This window comes from Barbus barbus (genome assembly GCF_936440315.1).
Source record: "Barbus barbus genome assembly, chromosome: 13".
Classification (NCBI taxonomy): Eukaryota; Metazoa; Chordata; class Actinopteri; order Cypriniformes; family Cyprinidae; genus Barbus; species Barbus barbus.
The window spans coordinates 3,205,208-3,233,101 of NC_136741.1; the positions used below are offsets into that span (position 1 = coordinate 3,205,208).

The following is a 27,894-nucleotide window of genomic DNA, read 5'->3' on the forward strand; positions in this document are numbered from 1 at the left end:
CGTTCATTAATGGCCTGTTTCTGGTCCAGGGTATGTTTTCATCTGAGACAAGTTAACTGCCAGCAGCCTTTCATTGGTACCTGTCTGTGTTTAACAGTTTTAATCATATGCTGGCCAGATGTTAAAGGTTAACACAGCTGTGTGTACGATCAGGAGTATGTGCTCACGCCCTGCAGTTTCTAATATCACACACTAATCGACACTGTTAGTATGCGAGGCTACACTGTTGTCCTCTATTATAGAAGTGTTCGTGAATTGCAGTAGTAGCAGAAGCTGCTGTACATGAAAGTAATTTAGCTTATAGAGAGAGATTCAGGAGCATTTGTTTTTTTAAGTGTGAGACAGTGAGGGTGTAGTCGTCTGTTTTAGGGCGATAACGACCCTGATTTACAGCAGCGCTTGCTTCAGCACTGTTTGGAGAACTAAATGGGCTCCTTACTCAATGTTTCTTTTCTCTTGAGCCGAACAGCTCCTGAAATATCTGATCATTTCATCATTAGTCACTGTTTTCGTTTTGCCACTAAAACATTTTCAGACATTTAAATCACACATTTTAAAGGTGCTTTAAGCAATTTCATTTGTTCTGCTAAACTTAAGCCTGGTTCACGCAGTATGATTTTCACCACGATTTTGCCATCTTAGATCATTTTGGGGAAAACATAAAAGATTACGATTGAACAACTGACACAAACGTATAAGTCACCAAAAAATAAAAATATCTCATCATTTACTCACCTTCATGTTCTAGAGTTGGTAACCAGTTTTGATTATTCCTTCACCTCCTCTCTGTCTTTCTTTATGAGAGTTGTGTTGTGACTGGCCGTCTGGTTTCGAGAGCATCACACTTCATTAATGGTCCGGCGTGTGTGATTTGGACTCCCAACCCTTACCTTCTCTTTCTCTGTGGCTGTTTCTCTTAAACAGGACAACATATATTAAGTATCTTCACACATACGGCTAGAGTTCACCAGGTTGCCAGCAGCTGTTCCTGCCTCTGAATGCATTAACGTTGTTGGTGGGCTGTGAAACTTGCCATTGTTTTTAAAAATCTAATCATACACTATTGTGACCCCACTACTTGGGGTCAGCAAGATTTCACAAAAAATAAATGAATACTTTTGTTTTGCTTGTATGCATTAAATAGATCAAACGTGACCGTAAAAGCATTCACAATGTTTCATAAAAATGACATTTTATAACTTTCTGTTCATCAGAAAAAGCTGAAAAAATTTATTGTTATTGCAAATCAGCATGATTTCTGTAGGATCATGTGAAACTGAAGACTGGAGTAACGATGCTGAAAATTCAGCTTTGATCCCAGGTATAAATTACATTTTAACATATATTCAAATAGAAAACAGTTATTGTAAACTGTAAAAATATTTCACAATTATGCTGTTTTTACTGTATTTTTGGTCAAATCAGTGCAGCCTTGGTGAGCAGAAGAGACTTTTTAAAAAAGGTTCCTGTTTGTATGTAAATTGCATCAGTGCATAATGCATCTTATAATGAACAAGATAATTAATGCATGAATCAAACTCACTTACTTCCTGACCCGGTTTACTAAACATCTACGCTGTATGTGTGCAGAGACAAATCATACAGAAGTCGCTCAGCAACGTGAAGAGTATTGCACAAGATGAATGCTGGTAGTCACAACTTGTGGGATTTTTCTCAGTATGTGGTATTACTAACTGTGAAACCAGCAGCTAAACAGCAGATTAAACATGTTGGCTGTCTAAATGACACCTGTGACTCTTTTCTGCCATAGCTTTGAGCCCGTGGCTGTCCTCTTTCTCTCTGCCTGGAGTGAATGACTATTCACCGCTCGCACTCGACCTCACCAGTAACCAGCTGATAGTGGGAGCCAGGTAACACACACACACACATACACACAGAAGTACAAGCCCAGCTGAGCCTGTCAACCCTAAAGCACCTCTCTCTGTGTAGGAATCATCTCTTCCGGTTGAGTTTGAGCAACGTCTCTCTCCTGCAGGTAGGACGTCACTTGCTCTCTTTCTCTCTTTATTCTCCTTCCCATCTGTCCATCCAATCATCTTGACGTCTCTAGAAATGCAGAACCAGCACTGCCCATTTAATTCATCCCATGCCAGACATACACTTAGACTCAGTATTTTATTATGATTGCCCACATGTTTGAAAGTGCTGACGCACAGAAGCAGAACAAATCAAACACACACATACACACATTCAGTAGCATCTGGTATTGTGCAGATGTGTGAAAAGCATTGACTTCCAAGACAGCTGCGTCATGTTCAGCATCCTGATTTGAGCTCCTCTCCTCTGAATCTCTTGAAAGGAGGAACCAAACAATTTTTGCAAGTGCATCAAAAAATAAATTATTGAATTTTATTTTATACTTTATTTATTTATTTTCATTAAAAAAAAACGAAAATGTCATAATTTGCTTATCCTTCTTTAGAGCGTGTTTTTAAGATAAAAATCAGATGTCTTTTTGGTACCTGGGTTATAATAAAATTTTAATTTTAATGTATTTATTTACTTAAAATATTTTCTTTGTTTGGGAGAGGGTAATAATAAAATCTGTACATTTATTTTATTTTTTAATATATATTTTTTAACTGGAATTTTCGTTTAGTTTAGTTCTTAACAGAATAATTCAAAAAGCAAATTCTGTCATTAATCGCTCATCCTTCAGAGTATGTTTTGTTGGAAAATGGTTATGGAAAAACTTTCTGACTGTTTTTGGTGCAAGATATCTTCACTAGCACTGTGGATCAAATAAAGTGTAGAATATGATCCGTTCAATATGCATACGTCTGTACACTTGTCTGCTGCTGCAGAGTCTGTGTTTGAGGTGAGACAGCAATCTCATCTGGGAGTGGGTTTAAATTGGCCTTGTTTGTCTTGAAGGATGATTCGAGACCACCTCTGCACTTAGCGTGTGGTGGGAAAGCTGAGATTGTGTTGTGCTTGCGTGACAAGCCTGTTGAAAGCTTTGAGCGCTTGTGTGATATTTAAGAGTGACTTCACTGGTGTTTGTGGAAGACCCTGCTGGTGAACCCTCTAAACGTTCATCGTAGCCCTGAGAGGTGACGCCTTGGAGGCAGATCTCACAAGAATCTGTCAGAATCTAGTGATTTAGGGTGACTTCATGACCCTGTGTCCACAAGAGTGACCCAAAGTCACCCCTCGAGCAAACACAAACTCAAACACGCACACACATGCGCACACACAGCAGTATGACAAACTCCTCACTGTGCTCCTCTACATCTCTTTTCTGAAAAAATATTATTTGAATTTCTTTTAGAATGCACATATTTCACTTGCATCATGTAGATCAATGGGTAAAACTGCAGGAACCGAATAATTTTTTTTGACAATTAGCCCATCTTTAATGAACGTAATTTCCAGCCCGTCTTAAATCATCATTCATTTTGTGGTGCAAATGCAATTTACATTTTTTTTTTTTTTATAAAAAGGCAGACATTTTCACTTTATTTAACCTTTTTAAAAATGTAAAAAAAAAATTTTTTTCAAAGGTGATTTTAGCCTTCTTGGTAAACACCTTAGGAAGTAAGTATGCAAACTTTTGAAAAAAATGTTTTAGGGGTTGTGTTGGTTGTGGTAGAAATTATGCTAAAAAACAACTGAAATTTGGTTAAAAAATGATGAGATCGTTTTCACACAAATATTTAAATTATTTCATTCTCTGTTCTGATTATAATAAAATTGAAAATATCATTATTCATGGATTTCGTTTCGTTTTGCAAAATTCACCATCCTGAGACATTAAAAGTGCCTGAAGTATCACATGGATATGAAAAATTTGAAATATCCAGTGATATGAAGACCTTAACTGCTTAAAATGAAAGAAGCTGCATTGAAGCTGTGTGTAATTTCTCAGCCATTAGCGTCACGAAATGATATAATGACTGTTTTGAAAACTTTTTGATTACTCAGACATACAGAACTCACCCCATTGGCTATTCGACATTGAGATTCAGTAAAGTTACACACATCAGCCACATCAGCCAGTATATGAAATATATGATAAAGAGATGTTTGGATCTGTTGCATCTCATGTCAGTGATTTATTATATCTGTCTTGAAATATTTCTGGTTTAATGATGGTTCTGGTCAGGACCAGGCCGAAGAGAGAGGGCAGATAAGAGGTCAAATGATCGTGCCTGGATGAGCAGATCTCGAATGTGTTGGAGAAAAAACACAACCCCTTAACATCCAGCGGTGACACAAGTATGACCCTCACAGATGTTCTCAGGGTGAATCCTGCTCTTCAACTGATGACTGCAGAGGCACAGTTAGATTGATGATTGCTTTCTGAACCCTTGCACTCTCTCTCTTTGCTTCTCCGTCTTTCTCTTAAACAACAAGCATGAAATGTAGTTTGCAAAAGTCAAGTGAACAGATGCAGTTTGTCAGAACGTGTGTATTCAGCTCCTTCTGCAGATGAGTGTGTGCTCATCAGAAGCGCCTGCTGCTTTTCAAGAGTGCAGAAGCACAGATGTCACTCATCAATCGCAAAATATGCTCTACAATCCGTTTTCTTTTTATATTAGTGCATACGATGTTGTGCCTAAAACTTCTTAAACTACCACTAAACAGCAAAAGCACTTAAAGAAAATACTTGATCATGCTCAGAACAGCATTTTTACAATATCCACAAATGGCAATAGGAGCCAGATAATGTTTTTACATTTCAGGCTTTAATTATTGCCTGATTGTTGCATTTGAAACCTCTTGTCCATTGAACATCAGTCTTTTCTCCATTAAAGTCAAAGCTGCATCAAAATAAACTCATACAGTTTTAATGGGGCTCTTTCTTTATTATAATGCGTCCGGGAATTTTGGTTTCTGTAATTCCCTTTTTTGTATCCTCAGTGGTGACTTTCATTAAACTCTCATTACTGTAATAAAGTTACTATATTATAGTAAACTATACTGTAATACAATGATGCATTGCATTTAAAGCAGCATAATTCAACACAGAACTAAGTACTATGAATACTGTATATACATATTCTCTTTAGTTTAAATAATCTATCTTTATTTTTTCTCTTTACAGTAATGATACATTTTTGCTGTCATTTAGATGTTTTTTTATCCAAAATATTAGATATAAAAAAATAAAGGGTTTTAAAACAAGTCTTTTCAGCTCACCAAGGCTGCATTTAAGGACTTTACTGTTACCTTTGATCAATTTAATGTGTCCTTGATGAATTAAATAGTCATCAAACCTACCTACCCAAACCTTTGAACTATATAGTGTGTATTTTGATTTTAGGGTGAAGTTTTGCCCAGTTCAACCTACTAGTGTGAGTTTGATCATCTAGATCTGGCTGTGCATATCTGTGTCATAAAACGTCCCCCGGCACAGACGTTAATCTGTGAAGAGCTCTGTGTTTTATCTGTGACCTTTCCACTCCTCTCACTCCATTCAGGCTCTGCTGGATCCTCACAGCTCTTCAGCTGATGCCTTCAGTAAGGGTCACATCCAGTACAAAATCATGCTTTATTATTTTGTTCTATAGTGTGTGTGTGTGTGTGTGACTCTGGTCCACATCATTATTTTCAAGCCAAATGACAACACAGATAAACATGACAAAGCAGCCTTTGAAAGGAGAGAGAGGGACAAGGAACAAAAGAGAGGAAGAACGTGAGCCAGTGAAACAACACATTCAAGGGTTTTCGTTTCAGATAAGGGAACCAATGCGATTAGGACAAACCATCCAGTGTTCCCTAATTAAATGTCACACCGTTGCTCTGCCTCACTATAGAGTCATATTGTGTATATGCAGCGAAACTTTCCGTCTTTTTGTCTTCTATTGTTGTGTGTTTCGTACCTTCTTCACGTTAAGGAAAGAAGCTGAGTGAATGGAAGAGCTTCCCATGACTGAATATCTTTCATAGTTTTAGTTCATTAATATATTCTGCCTGCTAATCATAATAACAAGAAAGGTTTAGGTTTGTGATCATGGCTTTTTAAGGTAAAAGACATGTCGATATTTGCATTTCTTTGTTCTGGCAGTTCATTTAAATGAACAGGTTGAGGTAAACAATTTACAGATTTGTTTGAATCATTATCTTTTACAATTTTTGTTGTGAACTAAATATTTAAATACTGATTTTTCTGATTCTGACTTGTCACACATCACAGTTTTACTCACAAACAAGGAGTGATGAATGTGTTGTGAATCAGTTCAGTCGAATCATTAAAAAAATGCTTTGAAAATTCCTGAAAACAGGAAAGGCTTTTAAGTATGTCTGGCAGCTGAAACGTTCCCTGTGTAGTCAGTGTGAGTTGTAACATTGCTACAAAAATGCTGAAACTGAAACAGTCAGATGCATTCGACATGTAATATAAAAAATCAAATATAAAAAAACAAAACAACTTGAACTTATTTTATTTCAGCTAGGTTCCAAAGCAATATTTCCTATTTTTTATTTAGTTTTACTTGATGTACAGAGATATTATTGTTAATTAAAACTAAAACTATATATATATATATATATATATATATATATAAAATGACATGGTTCATGCTTTTCAGATGTTGGTCTATGGTTACATGAGATGCAGGGAAACAAATATGTAAATGATTTATTTATTTGAATTAATGACTCGTTTTTTATCAACTCGTGAACCCCTTCTGTTCCCTCATGAATCTCAGAGTAGATGGATGCATGGGATGCATGTCTTGATAGCTTAACTTCTAACCGTGATGTTAATTGGCTGTTAATTGCAGGCCACAGAGTGGGCTGTAGACGAGAGCACCAGGAGGTCCTGCCAGAGCAAAGGAAAGACAGAGGTGAGACATGAACACTGGGATGTGGAGTGTTTGGTTCAACATAAATCTCTGTGACTGAATGTTATAGAGTGCACCAGTAGGGTTCTGGAAGTAAACTGTAATGTGTGTGAAATCAAATGTTTCCTCTCTCTCAGGATGAGTGTCAGAACTATGTCCGTGTCCTCCTGTTGAACGGCAGTCGTCTGTTCACCTGCGGCACTAATGCATTCATGCCCATCTGTACGACTCGCCCTGTTATGGACATCTCCAGCGTCCTGGAGTCCATCAGCGGTGTGGCCCGCTGTCCCTACGACCCTCGACACAACTCTACAGCCATGATAACTGAGAGTGGAGAAGTCTACGCAGCTACAGTGACTGATTTCTCTAGCCGCGACCCCATTATTTACCGCAGTCTGGGGAGCATGCCGCCCCTGCGGACCGCACAGTACAACTCCAAATGGCTCAATGGTACAGCAGGACAACACACAACTTATCAATCAATCTGAAAAATCCTGTAAAGAATATGTTAAGGTCATATTTTACATTAAAATAACACCTGTATATTAAATTGTTTTGTTTAAAGAAAATCTAGCATATTTTAGGACCTTTATGATTTTTTTTTTTTTTGCATTATAACATTATTTTAATGACAATTAAGCCTATGTTGACCTATACTCTCAAAAATAATGATAATTTAATTGTATTTTTTATCAATACATCATGGTAGTATTTTTTTTACTTGCCTTAATTTATACATTCATATTTGTACATTTAAAAATAAATATTAACAAATTGTATGTAATGAAGTATCAAAATATTGTGTTAGAAAATAGAAATTAAACACAAACACGAGTTAAACATTTTGATATATTGTTTATACCTTAAAATATTTAATTACATATTACAATATATTTCATTACAGCATATTTTTTACTATGATGACATTTATTTTTATATAAAAAAGCATTATATTAGCTTATTTTATTCATGCAGCAATACTGTATTTCTAAATACTAAATACATTAGAAAATTCAAGAACGAAACATGACAAAAATGAAATAAACTCAAAAGTTAAGCCTGGATACATTTTTTATTTAAAAATGTTGCATTAAGTATTTTATTACAACATTTTTACTGCAATAAAAAAATATTTTAAATAAAAAACAATCATTGCAATTGGTGCAATATGTATTGTAATTTTTTCACTGTGATAAAACAAAATGTATTACAGTGACGAGAATCACCCGTGAGAACAAAAAATGTAAAGGATTTTGTGGGAAATAATATCACAATTCAAACATCCTAATAGTCTTAAATATTCTTCAATTTCTTTAAATAAAACTAAAAAATGTTCTATTTTGTCATGTCACACCACGCAGCTGTCACTGAAAGTAAGATATCCAGCTTCTTCCTTCCCTTCATCTCTACAGAACCTCACTTTGTCTCTGCATACGAGGTGGGCCGCTTCACGTACCTCTTTCTGAGAGAGAACGCAGTAGAGCAGGACTGTGGGAAGACGGTCTTCTCTCGTGTGGCCCGCGTGTGTCAGAATGACATTGGTGGTCGTTTCCTGCTGGAAGACACATGGACCACCTTCATGAAGGCTCGACTCAACTGTTCCCGCTCTGGAGATGTTCCCTTCTACTACCATGAGCTTCAGAGCACCTTCTACCTCCCTGAGCAAGATCTCATCTATGGAGTCTTCACCACCAACGTGTGAGTGGATGCTTCATGAAGTAGTGAACAGGCAGGAGAATATTAAACTAAAACATGCAAGGTTATTTCCTAAGGTTTGCGGGGTTCAATTTACTGCTATTTGTGCCGTTCAACTTCCAAAAAAGCATATCGGAAATCACTTTGTGCTTGATATGGCTGCCTTAGTTGCTAATTTGCTTGATCATTATGGAAATGATCTGGCTCCATATGTGTTCTTTAATTTGCACATTGTCAGTTGATCACCAGCAGAACCAATTTGCCCTCTTTAGTAAATCAAGCTCTTAAAATCTTACCGACCCCTAACTTTTGAACGCTACTGTTTTTCTATTAAGATTTTCATTTGGAATGTGCAGCACCACACCATCTTTCCCTTCTTCCTCTCATTCACAGGAACAGTATTGCTGCGTCAGCAGTGTGTGCGTTTAACCTCAGTGCCATCACGCAGGCCTTTAACGGACCCTTTCGCTATCAGGAGAACCCTCGGACCAGCTGGCTTTCCACTCCCAACCCCATCCCAAATTTTCAGGTGAAGGAAATGAACTGCTGCAGCTTCCATTTCAAAGCATTTTACTTTTACCCTGAAGCCAACTCACAATTGTATTCAAGACGTTTGGCACAAAATGCAGTTGTCAGTTTGATTTAGATTTACTGTTTCTCTAATGTGCAGTTCTCTGGCTCTAACGTCCTCTTTCTCTGTGACAGTGCGGGACAGTGAATGATTCAGGTCCGGGCTGTAATCTAACAGAACGCAGTCTTCAAGACGCCCAGCGGCTCTTCCTCATGAGCGAGGTGGTTCAGCCCATCTCCACGGATCCTCTGGTCATGCAAGACAACATCCGTTTCTCCAGACTGGCTGTGGACATTGTTCAGGGGAGAGACACGCTCTACCATGTCATGTACATCGGCACAGGTCAGGAAGGAAATGAGTTTAACATTCACACTTTTATTCTTCAATGATGTGGTTCTAATAGTTTTCTTTCATTGACCAATCAGAGTACGGCACCATCATCAAGGCCTTATCCACAACTAATAAGAGTCTGCGTGGATGTTACTTGGAGGAGATGAATATTGTCCCAGATAACATGCAGGAGCCAATCCTGAACCTGCAGATTCTGCACAGCGATAGGTCGCTTTTCGTGGGACTTCCCAGCAGAGTGCTGAAGATCCCTCTGGAGAGATGCTCTAACTACAAAACTGACCAGTGAGTCGCACACATCAACCAGGACATGCACTTTAGTCGACTAGGTTTTATGAATAATAGCCTAGTAGTTTTATAAAATGTTTTGAAAGAGCAAGGCTGCAATTATTTGATCAAAAATACAATAATATTGTGAAATATTATTGCAATTTAAAATAACTATTTTCTGTTATATATGTTAAAATGTATTTATTCCAGTGATGCAAAGCTGAATTTTCAGCATCATTACTCCAGTCTTCAGTGTCACATGATCCTTCAGAAATCATTCTGATATGCTGATTTACTGCTCAAGAAACATTTCTCATTATTATCAGTGTTGAAAACAGCTGTGCTGCTTAATATTTTGTCGTGAACTATCATATATTTTTTCTAGGATTCTTTGATATATAGAAAGTTTGTAACATTTTAAAAAACACTTTACTGCATTTACATTGCAGTTGTAATTAGTTCTCAGATATCGGAATATGGTTATTTGGTGTTCAAGAAATGTTTATTATTATTGTCAATGTTGAAATCCGTTGTGCTGCTTAATATATTTGCGGTAAATGTGATATGGTTTTCTCAGAATTCTTTGATGAATCAAAATTTTCTTTAATGTTACTTTTAATCAATTTAATGCATCCTTGCTGAAGAAGATGATATTAATTTCTTGAAAAAAATCATACTGACCCTAAACCTTTGAAGGGTAGAGTAATTTCACAGAAATGACCTTGTACCAAATTCCTGAGAAGTATAATTTTTATACTTATATAAGTATACATTTAGAAAAAATGATTTCTTTGGTCCTCAATGGAGCAAGATTTTCAATGCCCACATCTTGAAGAATAATTGTGTCAGACTCATTGGCAACAGACTCATGAGGTCAGAGCATCCTAACCATGACCAGGATCGAACTGTCACATTTACAGTGTATCAGTACAGAACTCCTGAAACCTCGAAATTTCCGGATCCCGTTTGCCATGATTTCGACAGTGAGTACCTATTCACACATGATAGTGAAATGCACAGTTGCTGTCAAATGACAGCAAAGGCTGATTACAGCACATGTCCTTCTGAGTTACTAATGCCCTTGGAGTCAGACAGGAAATGAAGTGAATGACAGTACTTATGAGCAGTCACAGATATTATTATCTCATAAATCCTCCGCCACTGGCCGAGAGGCGGACGAATGATGAACTAGGTCATTTTTAAAAAAATCGTTGCATCGTGTTCTCCACCGCTGCTATGAATAGAACACCTATAAATTGTCGAACGTCATTAAAAATATATAATGCATGCGTCACTTCTCGCAGGAAGCGACTGCTTTTACATTAGAGATTACTGTAATTAGATCATAGAATAATGGCCTCCAGAGGGCTGGGCTTCAGAGCTGGATTTTGTTCCCTAATACGTGGTAAATTGATTTATAAAATCAAGCAAAAATATTTTTTGGGATCTGCTAAACGCCTTCGAGAGCTCCACATAACACCGTATTTAAAATACACCATATAATAGAGATGTTTGCAGCATGTCACATCAGAAGAGGTTTTCCATGTGATCTGTCAGTTTAGAGGCACATGTGCTTATGATTCAAGGGTGTTTGTAATTATTTTAGAGGTAGGAGAGGGTCTTTATGTGAGGACCGTAATCCTCAGACTCTCTTCCTGACTTCCTGCCGCAGATGTTGTTGCACAAACACTCGGAGGTGCACGAGGCAGACACGTTTGATGTTACAAGCTGTTATGGGATGTGATGGAACTGTGTTTGTGAAGCCGCTCCGTGTTTAGCATGCCAATGCAATGGAAAAAAGTCATTTCATTACATATTCTCCCCCACGCACACATACACCCAGGTGGCCAAAGGTCAGATCTCACAAGATGTTGCAAATAACTAATTATTTTATACTAGTTCTCATCTATAGAGTTTAGTCATGTAATTATTCTTTTATATAACCTTTAATGTATGTAAATGTATTCTCTTTATGCTTTTTGTTTTTTGTTCAAATTTTGTTCAAAAAACAAAGGATCCAAACTTGTGAACACTGGTTAATATTTGATTGTATGCATGTGCTTGTAATTTACTGGTAATTTGCATTGTTTGCTTTTTCATACTTTGTCCTTCTTAAGAATGACACATCATTAAAATACTGAAACATGCTCTTGAATTAATCACACAGTCTCACTCCACTGAACCCAAAGGACACAAGAAGAAAATGATAAGTCTGTTATCTCTAATAAATCCCCAGAGGTGCTGTCAGATGTTGTTTATCTCCCAGAGCAGGATTTGAGTTTATTGTGTCTTCTCTGTAGTTACTGTACGCTCTGATCAGATGCTTAGATTATATTTACACTTCAGCTCAGTCTCTGACTTTGATCATATAATAAATCTAAGTGATGTTTAGATTATAGACAACATTTGCAAAGCATTCCCTTGAGATTTAGTGATCAGTGTGAGAAGGATGGTATTAGTTTTAATATTTTTTGCACTGATATGTATTCTTCAGTTATTAATGTCTGCAACATCCTGTACAATTAATTTGAATCCCAATCTCTCCTCTCCTTTTTCTCTTGTGTCATTAAGAAGCTCTGATGAGCGGACGGGACACTTTTTATGCTGGTATTTATTAAGACCTTGTCATTGATGTGTGATTTTGTGATCGTAGGGATTGTCTGGGTGCCAGGGATCCATACTGCGGCTGGGACCGGAAACAGAAGCACTGTACGACGATTGAGGACAGTTCCAACATGAGCCAGTGGAGCCAAGACATCATAAAGTGCCCTGTAAGACACGCTTTCAGACAATATCATCACACGTAAAACAAAAATCACAAATTCCATCTCTTTATTATCTCAGGTGTTTCTTCGATGCAGAAGTGAGATTAAATAGATTTTTGAATAAGTCTCCTGTAACTTTGATTATTATCTTTAGCAAAACACCCTCTGTTCTGTTCTTTTCTGTATTCTATTTTATTATTTTCTTTACTAATATATCATTTTCTGTTCTGTTCTATTCTGTCATATTCTTATATTCTGTGATATTCTACTCTGCTTTGGTATACTCTATTTTCCATTCTGTATTCATTTATTTTCTATACTAATCTATCATTTTCTATTCTATTCTGTATTGTTCTGTACCATATGATTGTGTTCTGTTCTGTTCTGTTCTCTTCTAAATTCTATTCTATTCTATTCTGTATTGTTCTATACTGTATGCTTGTATTCGGTTCTGTTCTCTTCTATTCTTTTCTAAATTCTGTTCTGTTCTATACACTGCTATTATTTTTTGTTCTGTTCTATTCTGTACACTGCTGTTATTTCTGTTCTATTCTATTCTATGTTCTTTTAATTTTTGTTTTCTATTCTATGTGTTTCTGTTCTGTTTTATTCTATTCTGTTCTATTTTATATGCTTCGATTCTGTTCTGTATTCTATTTTATTCTTTTTTATACTAATATAATTTTCTGTTCTTCTGTTCTGTTTTGTTTGTTCTATTGTTATATTCTATTCTGCTTTGTTATATTTGGATTTTTATTCTCTATTAATTTATTTTCTATACTAATCTATAATTTTCTATTCTATTATATATAGAATCTGCATGCTTGTATTCTGTTCTGATTTGTTTTATGTTTATGTTTTATTCTGTTCTATTCTGCACAACTCTAATCTGTTCTATTCTATTCTGTATTCTGTTCTATTACATTCTGCATGATGCTATTTCCTGTTCTTTTCTATTTTATATGCTTCTGTTTTGTTCTCTTCTATTCTGTTATTTTCTATCTTTTATTCTTTTCTATTCTGTTATATTCTCTTTTGTTCTACACACTTCTATTCATTTCTGTTCTATCCTGTTCTGTTTTATTCTATTGTGTTTATTCTGTTCTACTCTACATTACGCTATTCTATTCTGTATTATTTTCTTTGAGTACACCAGAAATCTCCTATGATTTTTTGGAGCTAGTCATGAAGAATCAAATTTCTGATGAAGAGGCTTGAAACAGAGCCTGACGGCTGACCCAGCTGATCCAAACCCTTCATCTGACAATGTCAATTACACGCTGGTGTTCTGCACGATGGTTGGCCAATGTCACTCCTGTTCCCTCTTGACACTTCATTAGGTCCATAATTAGACATCACACGTTTCCTATTATCTTTGATGGTTGAAATCCTCCGAGGAGCAATAATAAACAAACCTCATTTTCTACAACGTTGTGGAAGCTTTGGCTTTGTCCCAAGTTGCATACTAATATTATTCATTAAAAGTACTTGCTATTATGCTAATGGGAAAAAAACAGTTGTTTCCATAGTTATAGCTTTAAGTTGAGACAGTGAGTAAGAGTGCTTTTCTCAAACTTTTGCAGAATGTATTGGTTCCATAGTTATGGCGTAATTCAACACTAAGTTACAACATGCACAGTATGCACTACTAAATATTTGTGATTTGCAACATTAAGCATATAAACAAAATATGTACGGAAGATTCTAGTCAGAATTAACATGGGATAAATAGTGGGCTAATTGGATTGCATTGGAGTTCGTGTTTTACACGAAAATCTTTCTTTTAGCATTATATAATGATGCTGACATTTACATTTTAAGAGAAAGAACATGCTGCTACTGTCTTAATAAATCATGTCCACTGCACTTTTACCTATAACCTGTAAGAGCTGTTACTGTATTATATTTAGCTATGGTAACATTTTACATTAAGGTTCTATACAATAATATTAGTATTTATATTATTAATGTTAATGTATTTACTATCATGAGTTAAAAATTGTCAATATTTTTACAGCATTTAATCTTTATAAATATTAATTTATAATTGTACTGTTGTTCATTTTTTATTTTATAATGCAACATTTATTTATATATAATGCAAACATTAATCAAGATAATCTCTGTTTGTTGTGTTAATTAATGCAAACTTTTGCAACCTTATTTAGTTGCCTGATTGATTTTACATACAGTTCCTGAATATTATTTACATATTTAAATATGCTATTTATGACTATTTATTTAACTTATTTGTGCCTAATTGGGAATGCAATTTATTACTGCTGCTACATAAAATAAACAAAAACTGAAACATCCAGCTGAACCAAAATCCACAGTTATTTTTACACTGTTTATTAGGGATGTAACGATATCAAAATCTCACAATACGATTAGGGTTGGGCCGATAGACGATGTCCGTGGCTTCACTTTCACTTTCGAGATTCGCGATCGCGCAAGTTACTCTGTTTATACTATGGATTACTTACCATACATTTGACAAGATTAGATGTTTGTCAGTGGTGCTGAGGATCTGCAAACCATTCGCCATCGTCCTCAGTCATCTGTCCTTACTCTGTTTATGTGGTAAGTGAAATTTCTTGTACTGTAATGTAACAAGCACCCGTTAGCAATCGTTATGTGTTTCCCGTATCTTTCTGAATATGGATTCACCTCCTAACTCCCCCCCTCCTTCCCGCCCCCTGATGTCATCATCCATCGTGATGTTTCACTGTAGACCAATTCTGTAGACATCACCCAACCCTAGATACGATAATATCGCATATGAAGTCCACGATACAATATTTATTGCAATATTTAAAAAGAAAGACAAATGAAGAATTGTTTACAGTTTTAAAGGCTTCATGTTGGATCAATAATAGTAAACATCATTATGCGACTACAAATTACTTGGAAAACTATGGAAAACTTACGACAAATTTACAAATGAAGTACCAAGTTATCTACAAACTAACTAATAGCTATTGCCCTGCTTCCACAGCAGAACTGATGATTTCTCGAGCTTCCTCCTCATTGATAGGCTGAAGCTGTGGATCTGAGCCGCAGGGGCATCAGAGGAAGCTGAAGGGGAGTGCTATTTTATGAATTCATAGAAGGGCAAACTGATAAGCATTACATTAACAATTTTTGTCATGCATCAGAGAAAAACCCTCATTTGACCTTTTTGATTATACCGTTGAAGTACAGTGAAAGTTGATGCTCGAAATTTCTTTTGCTATTAATTTGAATTACATTTGAGCTCTTCTGTGGTCTCAACTACTGGATGAATGGCACTGATCGTCAAGCTTGCTCTTGTACTTTTAAAAAACGTTTTTAAAATTTATGTTAGAATCCATAATCATACCCAAATATTTAAAATGTTCAACAATATTTATTACCTCTCCTTTAACTAAAATATCTGGACAACGCTCATCAACTTTCTTGATCGAAAAATACATTCCAAAATACAAATACAAAAATACAGCTAACCCTGATTTAAGTGCTATAGTCCCTCTGTCTCATTAACTTCCATAATTGTTATCAGGTATGGCGTAGGATTAAGGGATCAAAAATATGATCATGCGGAATAACACATTAAATAAATTAATTATAAGTACTAATAAACAGCCAATATGCCAGTAATATGCATGCTAATAAACAACTAGTTAATAGTGAGAATTGTCCGTAAAATAAAGTGTTACCTACTGAAGGTATTTATAAAAGGAAGTTAAAATCTGTACACTAAGAGGTTTATTCTGAATTAAGTTTGAAAATGAGTACAAAGAGTTTCCATGCAAACCTTAAATCTGTACTTAAAACATGTCTTGTTTGCATTTACATTTATAGGAGCGTAACCTCACCCAGGATGGTGGATTTGGCCAGTGGTCACCATGGCAGGCTTGTAACCATGACGACGGAGGTGAAGGCACCAGCACATGTCAGTGTCGCACTCGGGCCTGTGATAACCCTCGACCCCAGTGTGGAGGGATGAAGTGTGTCGGGGCCAACATCGAGGTGGCCAACTGCTCCAGGTACACTTACCTTATGCTTGTTAAAGTAAACTAACCATGCTTGTTAAAGTTTAAATATACAAAACCCTATAAAGGTAGTTAATTTGACCTGTGTGTGATATGTGGTGTTTGCGGGGGAACTGCGAACTTAGACTGCGGCCTCGCGTTTCACTCGTAGATGAGAGATGGCTTGACTGACTCCAAAACCTGTACTGAAATTAGAGAACATATTTTAACATCAAATTAAATTACACTTAGTATTATAACGAATAAAATCCATTTGTTATGCAAGGCAAAGGCGTTTCCAGTGCGAAACGACCGCAACTGACTGACATCTCGTCCTTATGTTGCGTTGTTTAAAATATGGTCAAAGCTGAATTTTCAGCATCATGACTCCAGTCTTCAGTGTCACATGATCCTTCAGAAATCATTCTAATATACTGATTTGCTGCTTAAGAAACATTTATTATCAATTGTTGCTTTTTAAACTACATTATCAATTATTATTATCTTACTATTTTGCAGTTTGCATAAAAACATAATATTTCCACAATTATTGTTTTATAAATATAATGTTCTAAAGAACAGCTATTTTATTAAATAGAAATCTTTTGTAACATCATAGATGTCTTTATTGTCACTTTTGATTAATTTAATGCATCACTAATGAATAAAATTTATCTAAAACCCCCCCAAAAAACTATTAAATTCTCTAAAAAAAAAAACATTTGAATTGTAGTACATATGAAAGTTGTTCTTCACACAAAACACTATCATGGAAGACTTGAAGTATACAGCTGCACACGTCATATGGATATACTGGTGCATCTCATTTTTCAAGTTTGACAGCATCCACTTATTCACTGTCAATCCACAGGGAATGAAAGCTCATATGGGTTTTGTAAGAGTAAGAGAGTGAGTAAATGATTTTGTTTTTGGATGAACTAGGCCTTTATAATCTGGGACTCCACATATTGAAGTGGCAGGTGTAAACAGTTCAGCTAGACTGATATATGATGGCCAGAGAGATCAGCCTGAAGTCTTCGATCACAGCCAATCAAAGTGTCAAAGTACATAAAAGTGTGACGTTTTTATTCCGTCTGATTCTGCTCTTCCGTGAGAGAAAGGCACTAACAGCTGCAGAGAGTGAGGCCTCGACTCCATCAATCCTGAACTCTGATGCAGACGTGCCGCGTGTAACGCGCGGCTTTATTCATTAATTGCAAGCGGCTGATGCAGCGTTTCTGGCGGAGCAGCTCCTTCTTTGCATGTCCCATTATCCTGCAGTCACTTTCGGCCACTGAATGAATGTTCCAATTATTTCTTCACCTAGAGAGCTTGTTTAAACACACACATCACCGGTCTGGGTGCGAGAAACTAACAGGATGCAATGTTTCAGTATAACAGCAGAAGAGCAGCTGTGGCAGATCTATAATAGATGAGTAATGAGCTGCTAATACATCTTTGTCAGAAAGCTACTGTTAAGTTTAATAAAACTGATGTTACCTGTCGGGCTCTAAAGTTGTGATCACAATCCTGTGCAGTCATTATCGGGCCTTTAGAAGGAGTCGCGTGACTCCAGAGTCTGTCCTTGTTATTAAAGGGGTAATATATTGGAAAACGGGATTTTCTCGCTCCTTTACAAACATTGCAACAGTGAAAAGTGCCCAGTTCCCTCATGTGCCTGCTCTACTCTTCATATCGTTTCAAACCCGTATGACAGGTCTAAAGTCAGAAGATTGCAGTTAGTATCAGGGGAGTTATTGTTAACTAAATCTATGAAAAATTATTTTGTAATTGATATATAGCTACAAAATATTTCAATATTAAATGAAAATCTTAAAAATAAAAATGTTTGCCTTGGCAACTAAATAAAATAGTTTAAAATAGGTTATTATAGTTAACTAAAACTTAAACTGAAACTAAAATTAAATATACATATATATATATATATATATATAATAAAACAAATCTAGTTAGCTGAACGGATCATTGTGATGTCATCAGGACATCACAGCCCCGAGCACATTATCACATGACCGCCCACATTTACATATCAACACCTAAACAGTATTTAGCAGTTGCAGTGATGAATGATAGTTTAAACTACCATTAGTACACAGAGGCTAGCCAATCATAAGTAAGGTCATTTACATGTAGACGTCTTATAGAAGTCTATTTATTTAAAAGTACAGAGAGAAGGTGGAAAATAGTCATGAAACAAGTTACTACTGTGGTTTTAGTTCAAGAAACATTGACAAACATTATACAATTGCAAAAAGTGACAAATATGGCCTCTTTAATGCACTACTGACAGCCTACCAGACTGTTATTGTGTGGTATCCATGCTAACTCCTGCTTCTGTTTGTTCAGGAATGGAGGCTGGACTCCCTGGTCGTCCTGGGCCGAGTGCAGCACCAGCTGTGGCATTGGATTTGAGGTCCGTCAGCGATCCTGCAACAACCCAGCACCCCGACATGGAGGACGCATATGTGTGGGTCAGGCACGAGAGGAGAGGTGAGACGAGAGGAAAGATGGAGCACAGGCTGTGCTTTATAGTTCTGATTCGATCTGATACAATTTAATTAAGAGAAAATCCTCTTAAGTTTCATTTGTTTGGGACTCAGATGCTATTAATTCACTACAAAAAAAATGAATCATATGAGTCAAGTGTTAAGGAATCAGTTGGACTACTTTAGCTTTGCTTTATGGTTTTGATTCGCTAAAAGAGCCAGCTCATAAGAGTCATTTGTTTGATCGTCTAACTAAACTGAATCATAAGCTTGTGTTTATTTGAGCTGACTGGAAGATGATTCGGTTTCATTTGTGTGTGTGATTCAGATTGTGTAATGAAAAGAATCTGTGTCCTGTTCCGGTGTCCTGGGTCTCCTGGAGCGCTTGGTCCAAATGTAGTGTTGCCTGTGGTGGTGGAGTCCAATCCCGTGTTCGGACCTGCGAGAACGGAAACACATGTCCTGGTTGCCCTCTGGTAGGATCTTAAACTGGTCATAAAAAATAAAAACCCCTAATATCAGTAAAAGATGTGAAAACTGTGTGTGTTACTGTATGCAGGAGTATAAGGCGTGTAATTTGGACGCGTGTGCTGAAGTGAGGCGGACCACCCCGTGGACACCCTGGTACCCTGTTAATGTGACTCAGATGGGGGCGAGACAGGAGCAGAGGGTCAGGTACACCTGCAGGGCTCTCCTCGCTGACCCTCACGACCTTCAGCTCGGTAAACGCAAGATAGAGACTCGCCTCTGTCCCACCAGTGACGGAGCTGCTGTCTGCGAGACTGACGGTACACACAGAGCCTCAGAGACACATACTCAAATATGCACACATCCTGTTAGATAGGGCTGCTCGATTTGGAGGAACAATCTAATTGCTGTTTTTCTGGTAAAAATTGTGAATAAAAAAAAAAGAGCTCTATGTTTGCTTGTTTGTAGGTACATGTTGACCTTAAATGTTGTAATTCTATATCAATATATTAAAAATAAAGTAAAAATGATAATGAAAATAATGATCTTTTTGTTTACTTTTATTTAGTAATTAATATTATTATTATTAACAAATAAAATATTAATCAAAATAAGAATTTAATAAATAATATAATAATAATTATTAGCATTATTATAAAATAAAAATACTAAACAAAAAATACCAAATTTTTGTATTTGTAATAATAATAATTATTATTATTAGTAGTAGTAGTATTTTACCAAAAATATTAATAATAAAAAAAATACTAAAAATATAAAACAAAATATAATTATTAGTAGTAGTAGTACATTAATATTTCTGTTTTTATTTAATTATATTAGTATTGTTGTTAATACAAAATAGGAATTATTACTGTTGTAATATTTCTCTGTAAAAAAAAGAGTATTTAAGAAAAATTATAAAAAATTATAATTGTAGAATTTACAATACTAATCTTTATGGCTGGTTTAATTTCTTAATTTTCAAATGTTAAACCATCAAACTTTTATTTTATTTTTATTATTGCAGGGAGTCTGTTAAGTTTCACTTTCGTTGACAGCAGCTGGTTTATAAGCGCTTCTCATTATTTGTATGGGTAGATGGTAGCAGCGTGTTGCATTCCTAAATGCAGGTTAGATAAGTGCCCCCAACTCAGGTCAGATGCAGAGATGGAGTTTGTTTGGAGCAACATTTACATGTGAACCGAGCCACTCTGAGATGCTGAAATCACTGTATCATGAGCTGCTCATGTATAAATAAACACAGTGTTGACTTTAAAACACACCACGCATATATTTAATTAAATCACAGCCTTGATAATTGCACTAATAAATATTGTGATTCAGATTAATTGTGCAGCCGTATGCACACTTTTATATTTGTATAGGTCTAGTTGAGGACTTGTTGAGACTGGGTCGACCTGTGACGCGAGTTCAAGGAGCTGCTTGGTCATCATGGGAAACGTGGTCTGCTTGTTCCAAAGAGTGCTCCAAAGGCTTCCGCACACGCAAGCGCTCCTGCGCCACACCGGATGGCAAGAGCACGCCATTCGCCTGCAGCGGAGCGCCGGTCGAGTACCAGGACTGCAACACTCAGCCGTGCCCAGGTCTGAGAGAGCCTTGTATCCTCTTAAATAAGTCACTCATGCCCTGTTAATGGAGTAGTGTAATAACTGATGTTGTTTTTCAGTGAAGGGGGCGTGGTCATGCTGGTCTTCCTGGTCTCAGTGTTCTACTTCCTGTGGCGGCGGTCACTACCAGCGCTCCCGTTCCTGCTCTAACCCTTCTCCTGCTCATTCTGGAGACATCTGCATCGGCCTGCACACGGAGGAAGCTCTCTGTAACACACACGAGTGTGAAGGTGAGAAAAGCGCAGAATTGCAGCATTAAAAGAATAAACGAATTTCATTTCGTTTAGTACTTTTAAGGAATAAATATTTGGAAACAAGAAAAAAAAAGTTTTTTTTCAACAACACCTAACAACATAAAAAATGTAGCATGTTTCATTGGTTTATTTAATTTTATATTTTTGCCACTGACAAAACCCCTAATGTGCTTCTGTGTTTGGTTCAATAAAAAGAACCGGATCATAAGAGTCATTCATTCGGCAACTGATTGAACCGTGCAAGTGTTTTTGTGTGTGATTGATTCAATAAAAAGAACTGGTTCATAAGAGCCATTCATTCGGCAACTGATTGAACCGTGCAAGTGTTTTTGTGTGTGATTGATTCACTAAAAAGAACTGGTTCATAAGAATGATTCAATCTGGAATTGGTTGAATTACACCAGTTGTACTGGATGTGTTTGATTCATTAAGAATAACTGGCTCATAAGACTCATTTGGCTCATTCATTGGAGAATTGGTTGGTCTGAACTAGTTGTACTGTATGTGTATGATTCACTTAAAAGAACTGGTTCATAAGAGTAATTTGTTCAGGAATCAGTTGGACTGTACCAGTCATTTGTTTGGGAATTGTGCTAAATGCTTTTAATTTACTAAGAGTATTTTGTTCAGGAAAAAATTGGACTACATTGGCTGTGCTTTATCGTTTTGATTGATTCACTAATAAGAATACATTTTCATGAGTCATTTGTTCGGGACACTAACCATACTGGTTCCTCTTTTGAATTACTACAAACAGAACAGCTTATAAGAGTCATTCATTTGGCAATGTCATTCATATATTTTTGATTCACTGAAAAGAACCGATTCATTTGTTTGTGACTCAGTGGGACTACATTGCTGCAGAAATCACCCACTTCCCCTTTAAATACTCTGCATGACTGTGTTCATGATGACTAAAGATAACACAATTGTGAACTGTTCTGTTTATCTTTCTCACCTGTGTCAGGTGGGTGGGGGGCGTGGTCAGAGTGGGCGGAGTGTATCGAGGAGGGGCTGCAGCTCCGAATTCGCTCATGTGAAATAAGCTCCGCCCCTTGCCAAGGAAACTCCACAGATCAGAGACAGTGTCGGCCCAGTGAGAGCGCAGGTGAGTACTTTCCCTCTTTTTGTTTGTTTCTTCCTGGCATCTTAGACTACAGTATTGTTTCACATCTTAATTTTCTTAATTCTAGTGCTGTCAAAGGGACAGAAGAGGAGTACAAACTGTGGAGGTAAATCTTCCATCATCCACCAGCATTTGGGTTTTGATGTGTCTAATGACCCTAGTGTAACATTTCTTTCTGTTTTGGTCTCCTGCAGGGTTTTCTCTGTTCCATTTGGTGCTGACTGGCGCGTGCTGTTTTCTGGGAGCTGTTTTGTTGTCAGTCCTGGTGTATGTGTACTGTCAGAGACTCCGCAAACCCCCTCAAGAATCCGCAGTTATCCATCCCAGCACCCCCAACCACCTACACTATAAAGAGAACAGCTGTGCGCCCAAGAACGACTTATACACACCCATGGAGTTCAAGGTATCCCATCATGCCACAGTGGTCTCTATGTATTACTCTTGAGCAGTGGTCCTTAACTGGTGGTTTGCAACCGCAATACAGATAAGTGCAGATAATAAAATCATATATTGTTATTATAGAGAAATAAACAGGATTTCACTTTTTTTAAAGGGAAGGAGAAAATGATTCCTATAATTCAGAAAACCAGAATAGTCATTATTAATTGTGCATTTTGTCTGGCTTAGACAGTTCATGATTATATTATATTATAAATACATTATTATGAATAATAATATAAATATATGTTTCAATAAAAAATCTATTCTGTTATATATAATATGTTATTAACATAATATGTGAATTAATATATTATTTAATTAAAATATTAGTAGTAGTAGTTCACATTTGTTTAATAAATAATTCTGGTCTTGTCGCTGTTGAGAATGACAACGCTCCCTAATGTTTGATTTTAAAAACATTATTATATTTGTTATTTTTTTTAAATAATTATAATATTGTAAAAAATATATAATATTATATAGTAGTCATAGTAAAATATTATAATGTTATTTTTTAAATAATAATTATAATATTTTTATATTATAGTGTATTTATTTTATTTAATAATAATTTATTATTATTTACTTTTGTTTCACTAAGTTGGGCTCACTTGACATCTGATGTGAAATCAGGGTCTGAAGCAGTTGAGAATCGCGACTTTCGCTAATCTGTCTCAGAGGAATCCGTCTTTTCTATCATTCCTCATTTTCCGGTTTCCTCGTTTCCCTCAGAGCGTTGACATCACAGGACCGCTGCAGCATGATGCAAAACATGCTGTGGCCTTTGAAATATTGAAGAGACTTTCGACATCTTGTGTGCTCACTTTCTGTGCTTTCTCTCTGTTCCCCGCAGACTCTGAATAAGAATAACCTGCTTCCACCGGATGAAAGCTGCAACTTCTTCCCATCAGCTTTACCGCAGACCAACGTCTACGCCACCACATATTACCCGTCTCCTCTGGGCAAATACGACTTCCCCTCCATGGATTCGCCCTGCAGCTACATGCACAGCTGATGCACGGACACACATCTCATGCTTTCTTAGGGCTGTGTGACCACGGTTACGCACCCTCATCCGTCCATGCAGATGCATTGGAAAATGCATGGATCCACAGGAAGGCTGAGCGCATAATCTGCAACAATGCAGGAAAATGCACAGGAGGGATGTTCGGATAAGATGGGCCCATGTAGTTTACTTGTAGCATTTCCTTTCCTGTCATCACTGGTTCAGCTGATCACATGCGTCATAATAACTACAGACTGACACTCACAAAGCATGCACACTTCTTACAATGCAAAGGAGCAAGAGGAATTCTGGGATCAAGCTCAAAACTGAATTGTGACGTACTACTTTATGTGCTGGCGTCTTTGTGTTGTTTTTCATAATCGAAAAACTGCAACGCAGAACTCGCTATGAGTCATAAAGCATGAAGGCTTCCAGACCGCTGTGATGTCTCACAGTAAGCCGAACATCTCTTTCCCTTATTTGTTCCTGGTTTACATCTTTTTCTGCTTCAGAACTCCAAGAACTAGAAGGACGTGAGATCCATGGAATCAGGATTACCTTTAATGCGACTGGTTAACGTCAGTGATGTATGGATGAGCTCATGAAAGAGTCAGTTATCTTCAGTGTCCAATGAAAGACAGAGCTCATGGATATATGGCCGTCACACTCCGTTACTATGGATATGGAGACACTTTACAGGGAAAGTTCACCCAAATACGGCAGTTCTGTCATCGTTTACTCAACCTTATGTCATTACAAACATTTATGACTTTTCTAAAGGCAAAACATCACAGGCAAACATGGAAAAAAACAACTAGATTTCCTTAATTGATTAATCACAGTAAAGTTTTCTGAAATGTTATGTTAATGTTATATTAAATATGCAAATGATGCATTATCTATTTAAAATAATGTACTAATTTGCATATATTTAAAGAACAGAAATATGACCGTGGGATAAAGCCAGGCTCAAAATTCTTGTTTAATTTTGTTGAAATATTAGACTTGACAGGTTTTTACAAAAGGTATTTTGAAGATCTCTTATCACTCCATAAATCATAAAATACTTTCAACATTAGAACAAAAAAATCACTGTGTTTTTAGGAGGAACATGTTAAATGAATCCGAATCTGGATAGAAATAAAACTGTAAAGTTTAGTTTATGTAAGTGCTGCTGAAGTAGAGATTTCTGACTCGGTGTAGGAGAAAAACTCACTGAGAAAACAGCCTTTAAAGATATGCATCAAAATCTACAGGCACAAATCAATCAAATGTAATAAACTCTTAAATGTGTATTTTAGATGTTTTCTTGCCACTGGTCTAAAAGAAGACAAGTTGAGGAGGTAAAATAGACCTCATTTTCACAGTTAACCTGTGCATGAAAAAAACACCTTCAGTGGAAGATGTTTTGAAGGATGTTCATGCTGCTCCTTTTCCATACTGTTAAGTATTCAGGGCCTGTCATGCTCACAAATACACAAAACCGCGCTATAAAAGTATGACTTATGCACCATATTCCAACTCTGAACCATGCAGTAGTTTTAAATGAGAAACTGGAATTGAAGTTACTTCCTTAAAGCTTTAAAAATTCTAATTCATAAATTCAAACTTTTTCAAACAAGGTTGTGTAAAAGAGTGTTTCACACATTCTGTCAAACGTATTTTTCTCTGATAAATGGAGATGATGAAATGGCATGAGGATGAGTAGATAATAACAAAATCTAAACATTTTGGTCAATCATTTCAAATGAGTTGTTGCTGAATCATGGCAGTCTGAAACAGTTCTGTGCTATTGAATCTAAAGGGATGTATGTTTGTAAGTATGTGTATATTTGTAGCTGGCATTATTATTATATTTATACACAAATGATGATTTTTCCTTTTTTTTTTTTTTTACATACAACAATGAGAGCAGCAACTGTTGTCTTCAGTACACTACGAGTGCTCAGATTCAAACTTATTTCTTGCTATTACAGGTTTTTTTGTTGTTGCTATTTTTTTTCTGTCTGGAATTGTGTACAGTACATGTTTAATGAAAATATGTTTTATGAAATATTTTGAGCTAATTCTTTCCAGTGAGCCCATATGAATTTCAATGCAAGACGCAGACAGTCTGGTTGGATGTTGAATATGGCATTAGAGCGAAGCGTGTGCTGGAGCTGGACGCTTGCTGATGACGCTTTTTACGCTGATGTTGCATGGATGCTGCATTATCTGAATGCAGACGGTTTTCTATGCAATAAAAAAAAAAGAAAATGATTTTCCAACACATGAACACTGCCTTTATACACTGTGAACTTTTGCTATGTTTTTATATGTTGTACATTGTAAAAATAAATAAATATCCAGCTGGGTGTCAAAACACCACAATTTACTTTTCTGTCAGTTTACGCGTAGCCTAATGGTTAGAGAGTCTACTCGTAATCCAAAGGTTGTGGGTTCGAGTCTCGGGCCGGCAGGGATTGTAGGTGGGGGAGTGAATGTCCAGCGCTCTCTCCACCCTCAATACCACGACTGAGGTGCCCTTGAGCAAGACACCGAACCCCCAACTGCTCCCCGGGCGCCGCAGCATAAATGGCTGCCCACTGCTCCGGGTGTGTGTTCACGGTGTGTGTGTGTTCACTGCTGTGTGTGTGCACATTGGATGGGTTAAATGCAGAGCACGAATTCCGAGTATGGGTCACCATACTTGGCAGTATGTCACTTCACTTCACTTTTATCCTGTAAAGACTCCATCCATCCATCCATCGACTGTTTGTACTAGCATTGATATGTATGTGTGGTTGTGTTGAGTTTGAAGGATTGTCCAGTGCAGGGAAAGGTTAATAACTCTGGTCATTAGCGGTACTGTAGAGTTGATTACAGAGCGGCTGTGTTCTCTTGCGCATGTCGTGTCCTCGAGGCCGAGCCTGCATATGAGTATTTAAAGTCTTCATTTCGCTCCATGTGATGAATGATGTTTGCGGTTCTAACAGTGGGTAAGTGATATGGCTTTTTAATGAGCTGTTTGCCGTTTAGAGGTTTTCCTCTCTAATGGGAGGAAACTAAGCATTACCCAGCAGCTGGAGAGAGTTATCAGAGCAGACGGGCTATTTGAACTCAGACCTGCTCTGGCCTCCAGACACACCACTAATGAAAGCTGCTCAGAGGATATTCCTCCTGAACTAACACTCACACATGCAGCACAGAGCATTTATCTGCACTCTCAGAAATAATGTGCAAAACTGTACCTTCAGGGGAACAACAGCTTGTCGGTGGGACAGTACCTTCAAAGGGACATCTTTGTACACTGTTTACCCCACAGGGTTCATAATAGTACCACAGGTGTACATATTACTGCTCTAATGTACCAATATGCATCCTTTAGGGATAAAGAAGTTGCAAATATGTCCATTTGAGGGGACAGCCATAGTGAAAAGCTGTTGTACCCCTACAATTTTTTGTTATTTTTTTTCTGACAGTGTGCAAGGAAAAAAAAATCTGTCTTCACCATAAAATTAAAAGAAATATATATATTTTTTGCATTGTTAATTTAAATTAAGTACATTTTCCCCAAAATTCTTGTTACCATAATGTATTAAGACTTTTGAGCTTTTTGTAAGTCTTCCCAATTGTGATTAGATTATCAGTAGATTATCAGTAATGTTAAATAATTTTTTACTATGTAAAATATATGTAAAACAGTAAAAGTCAGACAGCGAGGATTTCGCATGCCCTTGCCTAGCATCCATCCGCAACAAAACGGACAAACTCCTTCTGCTCTCCTGGACAAATAAGGATTTTTCAAACTCTGCTGCTCTGTGTTTTACAGAAACATGGCTGAACGACACCATTCCAGACAGCACGTTACATCTGCCTAACTTCCAGCTGATCAGAGTAGATCGCGACGCAGAATCAATGGGGAAATCGCGCGGCGGCGGGACGTGCTTTTACATCAATGAAAGGTGGTGTACAGATGTAACAGTGTTAAAGAAGATGTGCTCTTCAGAT

The 27,894-nt window shown here is 36.8% G+C and overlaps 1 protein-coding gene across 1 annotated transcript in view; it reads left to right on the top strand.

Annotated features, from left to right (window-relative positions):
- The window catches only part of LOC306878788 (semaphorin-5B-like), a 52,231-nt gene extending 25,954 nt beyond the window's left edge, over positions 1–26,277 (top strand). The window contains exons 4-22 of the mRNA XM_079431315.1: positions 1,772–1,871; positions 1,951–1,996; positions 6,750–6,812; positions 6,947–7,259; positions 8,222–8,507; positions 8,898–9,033; positions 9,210–9,417; positions 9,501–9,708; positions 12,347–12,464; positions 16,302–16,486; positions 18,839–18,982; positions 19,307–19,454; positions 19,538–19,766; positions 20,835–21,053; positions 21,137–21,307; positions 22,299–22,439; positions 22,525–22,563; positions 22,652–22,860; positions 23,752–26,277. Of these exons, the coding sequence (XP_079287441.1) occupies positions 1,772–1,871; positions 1,951–1,996; positions 6,750–6,812; positions 6,947–7,259; positions 8,222–8,507; positions 8,898–9,033; positions 9,210–9,417; positions 9,501–9,708; positions 12,347–12,464; positions 16,302–16,486; positions 18,839–18,982; positions 19,307–19,454; positions 19,538–19,766; positions 20,835–21,053; positions 21,137–21,307; positions 22,299–22,439; positions 22,525–22,563; positions 22,652–22,860; positions 23,752–23,913 (3,125 nt within the window). The 3' untranslated portion in view covers positions 23,914–26,277. The remainder of the gene's footprint in view (positions 1–1,771; positions 1,872–1,950; positions 1,997–6,749; positions 6,813–6,946; positions 7,260–8,221; positions 8,508–8,897; positions 9,034–9,209; positions 9,418–9,500; positions 9,709–12,346; positions 12,465–16,301; positions 16,487–18,838; positions 18,983–19,306; positions 19,455–19,537; positions 19,767–20,834; positions 21,054–21,136; positions 21,308–22,298; positions 22,440–22,524; positions 22,564–22,651; positions 22,861–23,751) is intronic.
- The last annotated feature ends 1,617 nt before the right edge of the window (positions 26,278–27,894 follow it).